This window comes from Ammospiza nelsoni, chromosome 13 (assembly GCF_027579445.1).
Source record: "Ammospiza nelsoni isolate bAmmNel1 chromosome 13, bAmmNel1.pri, whole genome shotgun sequence".
Lineage (NCBI taxonomy): Eukaryota > Metazoa > Chordata > Aves > Passeriformes > Passerellidae > Ammospiza > Ammospiza nelsoni.
In genome coordinates, this window is record NC_080645.1 from 15,403,469 (window position 1) to 15,416,317 (window position 12,849).

The 12,849-nt window shown below is 56.9% G+C and overlaps 2 protein-coding genes across 3 annotated transcripts in view; both read right to left on the bottom strand.

Moving 5' to 3' along the window:
* PSKH1 (protein serine kinase H1) overlaps positions 1 to 1,950 on the bottom strand; it is a 29,486-nt gene extending 27,536 nt beyond the window's left edge. The window contains exons 1-2 of the mRNA XM_059481657.1: positions 1,775 to 1,950; positions 816 to 978 (exon numbers count right to left, since the gene is read on the bottom strand). The gene's annotated coding sequence lies outside the window, so the exon portion shown is untranslated. The remainder of the gene's footprint in view (positions 1 to 815; positions 979 to 1,774) is intronic.
* Positions 1,951 to 9,681: 7,731 nt separating this feature from the next.
* Positions 9,682 to 12,714, bottom strand: NRN1L (neuritin 1 like). 2 transcript variants are annotated; one of them, XM_059481706.1, is made up of 3 exons: positions 12,628 to 12,714; positions 10,221 to 10,383; positions 9,682 to 10,141 (listed from the first exon to the last, which is right to left on the bottom strand). In XM_059481706.1, the coding sequence occupies exons 1-3, from the start codon at positions 12,683 to 12,685 to the stop codon at positions 9,847 to 9,849; spliced, it is 516 nt and encodes a 171-aa protein (XP_059337689.1). In that variant the 5' UTR covers positions 12,686 to 12,714; the 3' UTR covers positions 9,682 to 9,846. The 2 variants fall into 2 exon arrangements, with proteins under 2 accessions (XP_059337689.1, XP_059337690.1); XM_059481707.1 differs by lacking the exon at positions 12,628 to 12,714 and adding an exon at positions 10,622 to 10,901.
* Positions 12,715 to 12,849: the final 135 nt, after the last annotated feature.

Consider the following 12,849-nt stretch of genomic DNA (forward strand, 5'->3'; position numbering starts at 1 on the left):
AGTATCTCTCTTTATTGAGGATCGTTTGTTTTCTGCTCCCTGCTGAGCCCTGAATCAGCCACAGAGCAGTGGAGGCTGCACAAGACTTCTGGAGGTCTTTTTGTCCAGACACAATTGCTTAATAAAAATCAAATAAAGAAAAAAAGTCAAGCATTTTCTTTAGTTTTGTTAGATCTGCTCAACTTTCTCAGTCAGCAGCCAATCCAAACCCAATAGCTCTGAGTTTGCTCACCAGAAGTACCTCAGCAACTTGTACACTTAACCCATCTTCACAAGATTCTATTTATATTGAATTTGTACACTGTCTTAAACTTCTCACTACTTTGCTGCTGGGGATCAATGGAAGAGCAGAAGAGGCAGGAATATGGAGCCAGAGGCACACTGGCTTTAAGGTGCAGCCCCTGCTGAAAGGGAGATATTCACTTGCCCAGAGCAGCTTTTAGTCAGCAAATCCCTCATCCTCCAAACCCTGAGAAATCAAGGTGGGCTGTCACATCTTTCAACATTCTCAATTTTGCTTTATTTTACATCTTTAGGCACAAAGTGGCACCTCTGGCCTTCCACTGGAGCTGCCTGTAAGAAGTGGAATTCCTCCCAGCTGTTCCAGACTAGGAGCTCTTGCTCATCCCAACAAAACCAAACCAGCTGCACCTGGGCAAGTCTTTATGTGTTGATTAAAACAATATCAGGAGATGGGGAAGCCACCTGTGGCTCTGGCAGTCACTGGGCACTTCCACATTTGCCCTTTTTGACTCAGAGCCCACCAATATGTGTCAGAAACCCACTAGCCTTGAAAATGTGATTTTAGGTCTTACCATCACCAGGTGTATCTCCACTCAAGCACCACCTCTCCAAGCAACTGCTCAGCATGAACAGCAGAAAAGGAACCCCAGCCTGTCTTCCATGGGGAGAAGGAAGTGGAGAAATAAGAAATGTTTTAAAGGGACACCTGGAAGAAGTTGAGACTCTTCATCCAACCTGGAAAGAAAACCAGGCTTTAGTTAAGATTCAGTTTTATAATCAAACATCATCAAAGTAACTTCTCAAGGGAGAAGTTCCCTCCTGGCAGCACCCTGAGGTCAAACAACCCAGCCATGCCTGTACTAGGGTGCAGGCAGTAGAAATGAAAAACAGCTTCACAGAAAGCTTAGCTGACTTCCACCAAGCACTGCCCTGGAGGTGGGGCTTCATTCAGATTAAAGCATCATGATAAAAAGAGCTCTGGCCTATCCTGAATAATGCCTCCCATGGACAGTTTTCCCACCATTATTGAACCTTAAAGCATTTCAAGTTCACAGAGAAATGGAACATTCCTCTGTGAAGGGAGCATCCATAAACAAGATTATTACAGAGTAATTCAACATGTAGAGAAGGACTTGTGTAAAACATCCCACCCACAACTGAAACCAAACAGAATGAATCACTTGAAAGTATCATCTATAAATCCACTCATGGCATTAACTGAGATCTGGCAGCAACTCCAGCATGTCAGCACATGCTGACACTTGAGTGTTCCAGTGAAGGCTACAGAACCAGAGTCAGCAACAAAAATGTCCCTATCAGTGCAGGACATACTCCTGTGCAGTAACCACCGAGAACGTGGGGAAAGGCACTAAAGCAAATTACAAGCATTACAAGCTCTCCGAGTGGGAAATCACATACTTGGCAGGTGGCAAACTATCTGAACTACAGATGGAAGAGGTGGGAAGGAACACGGGATTTATGCTTCTCCCCTCGGACACTGAGCTCCTCGCCTGCCGTGTCACTAACGCACCTCGAGCGTGCCTCTCACTGCCTGGCAGAACCTGGCAGAACCTGGCATGCCCACTGCGAGCTCCTGGTGCATTTCGGAGGGGAAACCCGGGGCTGGGGCTGCTGCCGGAGGCAGGGCCAGAATCAGCCAAACCAGCCGGGATCCCAAACCCGTTTGTTTCCAAACTCATCCCAGCCCAGGCCGCTTGTGGCTATACTGGAAAGGGGACTCAGGACCGGGCCGGTGCCGGGAGCTCCTCCCGCGGCAGGTTCGGCTCCAGTCTGGGAAGCACCGGGCCCGTCCCGCTGAGGGGACACCGGGAGCCGCCAGGGCTCCCTCCCCGGCCCGCCCGGCCCCGCGGCCCAGCGCCCCGGGCAGCGGCACGGCTGAGACGCCGGGGCCCGCCGCGCCCGCGCTTCCCAGGCCGCACCACCGCCGTCCCCGGAGTGAGAGAGAGAGGGAAAGGGAGGGGAGCCGGGACCGGAGCCGGTGCCGGGCCGGGCGGTCCCGGGGGCGCCGATCCCGGACTCACCTCGGCCCACTCCGGCCGCGGCGCGGCACCGCCTCCTGACGTCATCACCGCGCGCCGGGGACGCCCCAGGGGCGGGGACACCGCGCGCGGCGATTGGCGGAGGGGGCGGGGGGCGGGGCCGAGGCGCGGGGAGGGCGGGGGCGCTTTACCGCCCCCTGCCGGGGCCGCCCGGGACCGCCCGCGGCCCCACGAGTGTGAGGGGCTGAGGGGCTCCGGGAGCGTGAGGGGCTCCGGGCCTCACAGCAGCCCCTGGGGCCCCTGAGCCCCGCCTGAGACCCCTCAGGGCTCTGGGACCCCTCAGCCCTACCCCGGACCCCTCAGCCCCACGGGCCCCTGGAGCTCCTCACCGCCATGGACCCCCGGGCCCCCCTCACTGCTCTGGCCCTGCTGTTACCCACAAAATCGGGCTCGTTCCTTGCTGTGCACCCAGCCGATCATGACACGCTCCAGAGAAACATCGATTGTTTATTTCAGAGCTGCCCCAGCCTGGGTGCTCGGTACTGTTCCACAAATCCAGCACAACCCACCAGGCTTTCTGTGCCATTATTTACACAGAGAAGTTCAGGGTTAGTGACTTCCCAAGGACATCCCCTCTATTAAGATTGGTTAGTAATCTTAAGAGATTACTAACCATAGTAATTTCCATAGGAATCAAGTAACTTAATCCAGGTAATTTCTACTCATGGTTAGGGAAGAACCTTCACCTATGGGTCTTTTTGACCCATCGCATGAATTTTACTGTTACCATGAAGATAGCTCAGCTCTAAGATACACGGACGTTGAGTATTTCACCAAGCTGGCAATGTTTACATAGACAAACATCAACATCTAAGTTTATTACATCCCTAAATCTTGTTAGTTCCAGAATATTCTTGAGTACAGGTATTGGCTGCTGCCTGTTCCAGCGATTACCTCTCCTTTTTTTGCTGATTAGGTTTGAAAGCGTACAAAGCTCTTACACCAAAGAACATCCTGCCTTAGGGTAACATTGACATAATCTGCATTTTGCACCACTGTGACCCCGTGGGCTGGGCCGGTGGCCCCTGGCAGGGGCAATGTTCCCTCTCCCCATGCTCCTGCCTGGAAGAGCGGCCACAGTTTCTCCTCTTTGGAGCCAGATCCAGCTCTGAGAGCTCCCCAGCAGCGCCTTGGAGCCCGCAGCCCATGGAGCAGCTCCGAGGGCTCCCCACTGCGCTGCGGGACTCGGGAAAAACATTCCCTTTGAGAAAGAATTGCCCGGAAACATCGGTGCTTTTCCTTGGCAGGGAAAACCCGCTCCCTGTGGGACAGCCCTCGTGCACAGCAGAATAACGAGGCGCATTCCTTTCTCCTTTCTTTGCCCCAGCTACTAAGTGCCACAAAACCCGCAAAGTTTGCTTGGTAACTGGCTGTGGACTTTCTTCCTCATATCCTTTCCTCATCCTCAAGCGAAACACTGCGAGTCCCGGCCCTGGATGACCTGAAAGCAGGGAGAGAGGGATGACACCTGCAGGGATGCTGACGGCACTCCTTTCCCTTGGGGGCACACAAACACAATGCTGCCGGGTTTGTTTTCCAGCCTGGCTGTCACGTCATTCCCGAGGCAGCTCAGGTGGAGCCGGGCTCTTTTCACACTCCTACCATGCTTTTAAAAATAGCCGGGTTTATTTTAATGCTCCTGGGATCTTCGGCTGCTTTAGAATGGTTAGTAAGTCATAATGTAGTAAAAGTTGTACCTGCTGATGCACGTTATTGTCATCAGCTGCTTCTCTGTGTAATTCCCAACAAGGCGTGGAAATGTGTGATGGTTGAGAAGGGGCTGCCTGGGCTGGAATTGATGGATTGGGTGAGTTGTGCAGTTTTCTGCAAGAAAAACTCCCCAGTTCTTGTTGTCCCACACAGTAATGGTGCTGCTGGTAGGGTTTCAGCCTTCTAATCCCTCCAACTTTCTTTATGGAGATGTTTCCCCAGCCACACATCTCCCACACTGTCCCTGAGAGGTGGCTTAACCTGTGTCTGATGGGAAACCTTGCACGTGTCCCCGTTTAAGTTGATCCTGTTATTTTAGGCTGTTTCTCGAGGTCATCCCAGCTTGGTTCCACCAGGGAACCAAGGTCATCCCAGTTTGGTTCCACCAGCGCGTTCCTCTCTGTCATCCCGGCTGATGGGTGTAGGGCAGTGAGCTGCCTCACCTTGGCTGGGGAGCTCACACAAGGATAAGTGCTCAGCAAGGATTGGTTTCCCTCAGGGGATGCAGCTTCCATTAGTCACTTCCTCACAGCTTTGTTTCCTGACTCCCTCGTGGGAGCACTGAATGAGGCTGCTCCGGGTCCATCACGGCTGAAAAATACCAAAGAGCCAGCAGGCATCGAACCCTTGGGCCAGAACTGGGGACTTCTGAGAACCTCAGTCAGAGCAGCTCTTGTATTATTTATGCTGTGGTGGTGCTCTGAGACCCACTGGAGCCAAGAGAGCTTCACACCAGACATCTGCACAAAGCCAACATCCTCCTGGCAAAGCACCCAGGGATGAGGCAGGGAACTGTCTGTTCATCCATGTGATCCACTCCCTGCCAGGTCAGGCACCTGGTTTGACTTTGGGGTCACTGCCTGTTGATTCCTGATGCCTGTTTTTCCATCTATAGCCCTGCCTGCAGCTACAGCAGGAAGATTTCTGACTGGGATAAGCACCTTGCTGCTGAAGCTCTGAGCACTGAGAGGCTCTGCAGGCACTCATCCTGCCAGGCTCCCACCACCACTGCTCCAGCCAAAAAAACATTGGAGTTTATTTCCTCCCTCCTCCAAGAGGGGACTGGTAACAGGTTTCTGACACACTCACAAAGCAGTGCTGTGCTTGGGCAGGGTCTAACAGCAGGTTTTCCTGCCAAATGGGCTGTTGTCTCCTTGCCTTTTTTTTTTTTCTTGCCTTTTCCCTTCCAAGATGCTGCTCTCCCTGGAGAGAATTCTCCTTGTGCTCTTCTGTGCTGACCCCTTCAGAAATCCCCTTCCAGCTGTGATGGCCAAGACCTACAGCCTGCCCCCAGCCCCATGGGAAGGATTCAGCCCTTGAGGCAGGAATGTCTGTGAAGAGTCACAGAATCCTAGGATGGGTTGTGTTGGAAGGGACCTTTACAGGTCACCCAGTTCCAAACTCCCTGCCATGGGCAGGGACAGCTTCCACCAGACCAGGTCGCTCAGAGCTCAATCCTTGAACACTTCCAGGGATACTGGCAGTGCTGCCCTGGTCCTGCAGCATGCCTGCTTCCCCCTGAGAGCCCTCACCCCTCTGCAAGGATGGGATTTGTATCTCCTGCTAGTGGCTTCTTCAAGGCTTCTCCTGTGGAAGCTGCTAAAGGCAGGCTGGGACCAGTGGGGCGATGCTGGCTACCCACAGGTGGAGGATCCTCTCTCCCTGGAGGTGCTGCAGAGCTGCCTCCAGCCACCAGCACTAACCCTGCTTGGAGCAGCAACTTCAGAGCTCCCTTTGCATCCCACACCTGCCCATGGTGCTGCCAGAGTCTCGCTGGGGGGCAACAAGCTGTAATTCCCTGTGGAATGGTGGGAATGGCTGGAAGCACCTCCAGCATCCCCCTGCCCCAGCACCACAAAGCTGCCTGGGACATTGCTGCACATCCTGAGCATGGGGCAATTTGGGGATCCCAGGGCTTCCTGCTGTGCCAGGCCATAGGAAGCCAGGAGAACAGGGCCCCCCATCTGCCACCAAATGGATGGAAATGGATGGAAACCTGGATTTCCTCTGAGCTGCATCCCTGCCCTGTGTGGCAGCCAGCCCAGCCCTCAGCGGCCATGCCAGGCCAGAGCTCAAGGTTGTCCCAGCAAGGCTGAGCAAAGGTCGTAACGGGAGGATGTTCAATTAAAGCTGCTTAAAAAAGAAATCCAACTTTCCATATGCCTCTCTGGAGAATCAAACAGCCCCAAAGCAGAGTGCAGATGGGGTGCCAGGCGGGGGGCTGAGCACACCCCCACGGCAGAGGTGACTCTGGCTCAGCTGTTCCCACTGCTCCCATCCACGGGGATTGAGGCTGTCTTTTGGTTGTTCCTTATGGAAAGTTGCACATTTGGCTTAGCAGAAATCCCCATGCAAACTCGGATACTGGCCAGCCCTGTGACATTGTGTCCTCCAGGCTATGTTTGTTTTCCAATGCTCCCGCTCCCCCCGGGGTGCCAGCAAGGCTGAAGGTGGCAAAACTGGTGCCTGGTTGGGGATGCCAGACTGGGACAGTGGCACTGGGGGCATGGAAGGGCAAGGAGCCATCCCCCCTCTGCTGGTGGCCTCCACACCAGTCTCTCCAGTTAGAGAAACCCAAGTGTGCCCCACAGATGAGGAGGTTCCCCAGCTGGCATCTTCACCAGGAGGAATTTCCCAGGGTGAAGGAATGGAGGGTTCAGCCATCATTCAGCAGGAATCTCCCTGGGTGAAGGAATGGAGGGTTCAGCCATCGTGTGGCAGAGGTGTTGGGCAGCATGGTGGGAAGCTGGCCCTCCTGTCACTGTGCCACGCGTGCTGTCTCACTCACACAGCCACCTAGAATAGTGTCACCCTCTGGTTCCAGCTGACCAGGGACACGAGAGCCTCCCTGGCTCCTTCTGCGATTGCAAAAGTGAATTCAAACATCAACTCAGCTGGACTCAGCTGGCCTTTATCCTTTTTTTTCTTCTTTTTTTATTAATTCAGGTTTGTCTCTTAGAGAAGAGAGAGGGAGATAATGTCTGCCGAGCATTTAATCTTCTGCCCAAAGAATAGCAGAGAGCAAATTAGGATCTACTCCAATTAATTTGCCTTGATGGGCAAAATCTGGAGAGCGGCCATATCTGGGAATTAAGAACAAAAGCAGGGAGTGTAAAGTAGGTCACCGGAGTTTCATAACCAGAACAAGGGGTTTCCACAGCACGGTGCTCCAAAGGCTCCCATGCTGGGGTCCCCACTCTCATTCCCCACCATCCACTCCTTTCAGCCTGCACAGCTGCTTTAAGGTGCTGTCACTGTGCAGGGAGCCAGTTCTGTGTTCTGGGGACAGGAACAAGGATGTTGTCCCTTCCCACAGCAGGACACAGCTGCAGGGCTGTCCCGAACCCTTAGACCCAATGGAAAGGTGACACTGGCTCAATGTCCCAGTTTGGAGCACCAGAGAGCTTTCCTGGGGTCAGCATGCCCACCCTCGCTGTCACACTGCTGCCCTCGGCCCTGCAGGCACCTCCCTGAAGGAGGATTGGGGTGACAGGTGGCACTGGGGTTTGGGCAATGCCTTGCTGTGGGCTCTTGCACGTGCAGTGTCACCAAGCAGTGGTGACCCACACTTTCCCAGCACGCCCAAATCCCAGCCCTGGCTTCCCAGAGCCATCAGTGCCTTCAGGCCGTGTGGTGACACTGTGACGCCTTTCAGCTGCAAGACACACATGGAAGCGCAGCCAAAGGTGTGAGCCACGTGTGGTGACAAGTGCTGGTGCTCAGGACATGTGGTGACATAGCCAAGGGTCTGTGACCTGTACGGTGACATTTTCCAGGACATGGGACCATTTGTGGTGTGTCTTTCTGCACACAGGGTGAAACACCTTGTGGGTGTGGGTGGATCTTCCCAGGATTTGATTCCGGCTGGATTGAAGCAGCATTTTGTTGTCTGCAAGTGTCACCATGGCGGTGGCAGCCTGTCACAGCACCACGTTGGTGACACGTCCCCGGCCAGCTCCCCCTGCCCCGCTGCGCTCCCTCTGCTCGGAGGTGGCGGCCGGCGCCCGGCTGGCGTTGATCCTCTTAGCCACCCTGCCGGGATCCGCCACTAATTCACCCTTAAACACAGGATTGTCAGGAACGGGGAAGGGAAGAACCGGCGGATTATCCCCCCGGCGCTGGCGTTAAACACGGGGAGCGGCAGCTGCTGCGTGAGGAGAGCTGGGGTGGTGTCCTGCCCCGTGTCCCATGGGGCACCGGCCCGGGATCAGCATCTTCCCCCAGATGTTTTGCGTCCCCCCGGCCAGCTCCAGGCTGGTTAGTGAGATAAATAATGGGAAATAAGCACAGAGCCCCCTACAGAGCTGAGGGATCGGCAGGAACCACTCAGCCCCATGGGATGAACCAGCAATCCTGTTGGTGTTTCCTGGACCCAGAGCCTGACAGAGGGCTGGGACAGCCAGGGTGACATCCCAGAGGTGACCAATCACCTGTTTAAGTTACAAGACCTCTCAGGAAAAGGTTTTATGATGAAATAAGCAATATTTTTCCGTGGCTTGATGAGGACAGTGATTACTGAGCTCCTTGCTCTTATTCTGAAGGCTTTCAGCCACAGAACAGTGTGGCAAAAGCTTCTCCAGGCCAAAACCAGCTGCTGGAATGTTTTGGGGACAGCCTTGAAGTCACGGAAATCACAGAAACAGCAGCAACTTGCTACCCACAGCTCATAGGATCTCATGGCTCCTGCTCTCTGCTGAGCCTGGAGCGATCCTCGGAGTGGTGGTGCTTGTGGTGGATTTTGTTGCCTTTCCCAAGTGGGATGGTTTCCCACATGCCAGCCAGATTTATCCACCAGACTTCCACAGCCAGATTTACCCACCAGTGCTGCTGGGGGCCCCACCAGCAAGGAGCTCCTGACCTGTGCCCCAGCTGGGGTGGCCCATTTGCAATTCCTGTGGCCCTTTAGATGATGGGTGGGGAGTGAAGGCTCTGCCCAGGAGAGTGGGGAGGACGCCTCACCAGGCCAGGCCTCGGGGAGCTGCTTTGCACTCTGGCCTTTAGTAGCTGGGAAAAGTATCCTAACTTTTCAGCATAACAGTGACAGGGATGGGAGTTAGAGCATCTTCCACTCATAGATACAAGTTTAGCCAAATTAAACGCCCACAAATCATCTTGGTTTAACTTCAAGTTCCCTGTGAACCTGGATGAGATTTCCAGTTCCCCAGCTTTTTTACCTTCATCATCTTGGTATAAAAAACAAAAAAACTCTCTCTTCCCTGCAATCCATACTTTTCTTCATGACCATGAATACAGCAAGACCAAAATAAAAGGCATGGAAAACGGAAAATGTCACTGGAGTTGCCCATCAGAGGACAAGCTACTGGGTGCCAAAAAGACAAAGAAATCTGCACCCTGTGTTTTCCTGAGGTGCCCTTTAAAAGGAATAAAACATTTGACCCAACTCTAAAGGGAATATCTGCTGTGCCCAGCCTTGAAAAGCAGCAGCCAGGGAGCACCATGGCAGTGGGAATTGTCCCCTCCTGGGGCTGTCCATGGTCCCATGGACTCCCTGGCGTGGCCATGGGCAATACATTGGAGGAATGGAGTCACAGACCCTCCCACTGACCCTTCCTGGGGACTGGTGCAGGGAGCATCTCCTCTCCAGTCCCCAGAGCAAACACAGAGCTTGGGAGGGGCTCAAGGGGCATCCCATGGCAGAGAGACAGGAGAAATGTAAAAGTGTCTTTTAATATAAATATAAATCCATCTGAAGTGCTGCAGGAGTGACCGTGCCCCGCGAGGGATGCCCGGGAGGGAGGTGGGCGAGGCGGGGACCGGCGGGCAGCCGGGGGAACGGGGCCGGCATCACCTGGGCACCCGAGGGCGAGCGGGGCTACAGCCGGGGCAGCAGCAGCGCCAGCAGCGCCAGCAGGGCCGGCAGGGCCGGCAGGGCCAGCGGGTGAGGGTGCAGGGCGGCGGCCGAGCCCCGCAGCGTGGCCTGGTTGGTCTCGGAGGCCGGCGAGCTCTGGGCGCTGGCCAGGCGGCCCCGGGCGCTGCACAGCTCCTGCAGGTTCCCTTGGAACTGGATCTTGCGGGACTCCTGGCGCAGCGACTCCCACACGGTGGCCGCTTCCACGGGGCACCGCGACAGCACCTCGCTGGCACAGGTGTGGAAATCATCCCAGGACCTGCGGAGGAGGGCGGCGGTCGGGGCGATGCTGGCGGCGGTGACCCCACCGTCCCAGCGGCTCCCGCACGGACACTCACTTGCAGATGGCGTCCAGCTCCTGCGCCTCGTCGCCGCCCTCCTCCTGCTGCTGCTGCCGGACGCTCTGGGCCATGCTCTCCCCCAGGCTCAGCAGGCATTCGGCGAAGCCCTTGTAGATGGTGTCGCACTGTCCCGCCATGCTGACGGGCTCCTGGCTCGCGGCTGCGGGGCACAGAGAGGAGACACCGAGCTGAGCCCCCGCCGAGCCCCGACAGCCCTCGGCTCAGGGCTGAGCGTGGTCACCACCGGCCGGGGGTGACACCGGGCTCTGAAACGCGCCGAAAGGCTTCCACATGCCCCCGGACAGCGCCATCCCCTCCCTGGGCACTGTAGTGACCCCTCACTCCCGGCCCGGGGGCCCGAGGCGATGTGACGGCCCCGCAGCGATGCTGCCATTCACCTCGGCCTCCCCGGCTCTCCCCAGAGCCATCTGTCCCGGCCTTTATCCCCTGACAGCAAAGATTAATTTGTGACTACAACGGAAAAAAACAAAGCAAAGGCTCAGCAAGCTGGAGTCCCTGCTCTGACTGCAGTGGGAAAGAGAGGGAAAGGGGGAAACAAAGGGGAAGGGGAAAGAGAAAGGGAAAGTGGGAAAGAGAAAGAGGAAGGGAAGGAGGAAGGTGAAGGGGAAAGTGGAAAAGGAGGGGAAGAGGAAAAGTGGGAAGAGGAAGGGGGAAGAGAAAGACGGAAGGGGAAAGGTGAACAGGAAAGGGGAAAGGATAAAGAGAAAAGGGAAAGGGAAAACAGGGAGGGGAAGTGGGGGAGAGAAAGAGCAAGAAAAAGTACAAAAGGAAAAGGCACAAGTGCAGGTCTGGCTGCTCCATTCTGAGAAGCCCCTGCTCTGCTCCACAAATGATTCCCCACTGGCGCTGGCCAAGCCCTGGTGCTGGACATGGGACAATGGTGACAGGGTGTGTTCATGAGGACTGCCAGTGCATCCACAACCAGTGGGAAGCCCAAAAGGAGCTGGTGTGTGACTGGGTCACAGAGAAAACCTGCATGGTCCTCAGCTCTGCCCCAGAGGTCCTGTAGGCCAGATGTGGGGTCCCTGTGCCAATTCACAGGAGTTACAGAGTTTTGGAAGTGACAAGGGTGTGCACCAGGAAGGTTTCTAATTGACGAGAGCCCTGCAGGGGACCCCTGTGGAAAGGTGACCCCAGACACAGCTGAAAGTTTCCTGGTGACTGCTGAGGTAGCCAGGATGTCTCCAGGAAGCCGTGTGCTTTGCTGTTAGCACCCCACACCTGCACCCCTGGAACAGGGTCCTGAGCAAAGTGGCTGTGGTTGAGACTAACACCAGGGTGAGCCTGACACGATCACAGGGCATTTTAGGTGTTTGCAATGAGAACCCCCTGAGCACAGCACCAAGGAAAGCCTCGGACTGATGCCAGACACGTGGGTCACAAACATCGCAGGTATCAGTAGAGAACGCGTGATCCACTGCTCCTCTTTTCACCCAGCCAGGCACAAGCCTGCCTCCCACCAGCCCGAGGACCCAGCAGCTGGCAGGGCCAGATGAAGCCTCCCTTCAGCCTCTCCCTGCTGCAGGCTGAGGTTTCCCCTCCCGGGCTCCTCTAAGGTCCGGCACAAGCCCTTCCCTCTGCTCAGCTCCCTCGGCACGAGGCTGGGCAGGGCGAGCAAAGAAGGAGAAAGCAGGAGAACAAATCACCTCCGCTGCTCTGCTGCAAAACCGTGGGGAAAAACCTGCCCCCGGCTCCGTCAGGGAGAAAGCCCAAGGGGAAAGCACGGGGGAAGTTTCCCAGGGCGCTGCAGATCATCCCGAGCTCCCCAGCGAGTGCAGCCATCCTGCTCCTGGGGAAGGGCTGGAGTCTGCCACCCTCTAAGCCTAAAATCCACCAGGGGTTTGGTGGTCCCTGTCCTTCATCGTCCGTGCAGCCGGACCAGGTTAATCCCAGGCTCCGCATCTCTCCTCAGAGCAGGGCTGTCCCTGGGTACCGCCGTGCTCCGCATCCTCTCGGCGCTCGGAGGAGCGGGAGTGCGGAGGGGACGCGCTGGTGCCAGCGAGGCTCAGGACCTGCCGGGTGACATTCCCCAGCGATCAGGATGGCTCCGGCCCCGCTGAACGAGGGCAGCAGGGAAAGCCAGCGGGTGCTGGGGTGGGCACGCAGGGCTGGAGAGCCAGAGCTTGGGAACCGTCCCCGCCTGAGCAGAGCCACCCCGGACAGCGCCGCGAAGCCGCGTTCCTCCTTGCCGGGCATCTCAGACACGGGACAAGAGTTGGATGGATCGCTCAGTCGAGGGGCAACCGAGCACCCCGCTCCCCGCCGCTACAGAGGGTGCGGGACGCGGCCGGGGTCCCGCTGCCACCCGCCCGCCCCCAGCCCGGCGGGGAGAGCCCGGGGTGTCGGTCCCCAGCCCGGCCCGGAGCGGTCCCGCGGCACTCACCGAGGTGCAGGAGCAGCGGGCTCAGGACGCCCAGCAGCCGCCAGCAGCCGCCGCCCATGGTGCGGACCCCGCGCCGCCGCCGCCGAGTGCTCCGCGCCCGCCGCCTCCGGCAGCCCCGGCCCCGCCGCCCGCCCCCGGCCCGCCGGCACCGCCCCGGCCCGCCCCGCCGGCCCCCGAGGGGCGGAGAGCCCCGGGCTGCACCCCGGCCCCTGCCGTCCACGG

Bases quoted from the DNA above. Each gene is read 5' to 3' on its own strand.
- NRN1L (XM_059481706.1), bottom strand. From the start codon at position 12,685: ATGGGCGGCGGCTGCTGGCGGCTGCTGGGCGTCCTGAGCCCGCTGCTC. The intron at 10,384-12,627 runs GTGAGTGCCGCG...TGTGCCCCGCAG, and splicing joins CCCGCTGCTCCTGCACCTCG to CCGCGAGCCAGGAGCCCGTC. The intron at 10,142-10,220 runs GTGAGTGTCCGT...CCTCCTCCGCAG, and splicing joins GAGCTGGACGCCATCTGCAA to GTCCTGGGATGATTTCCACA.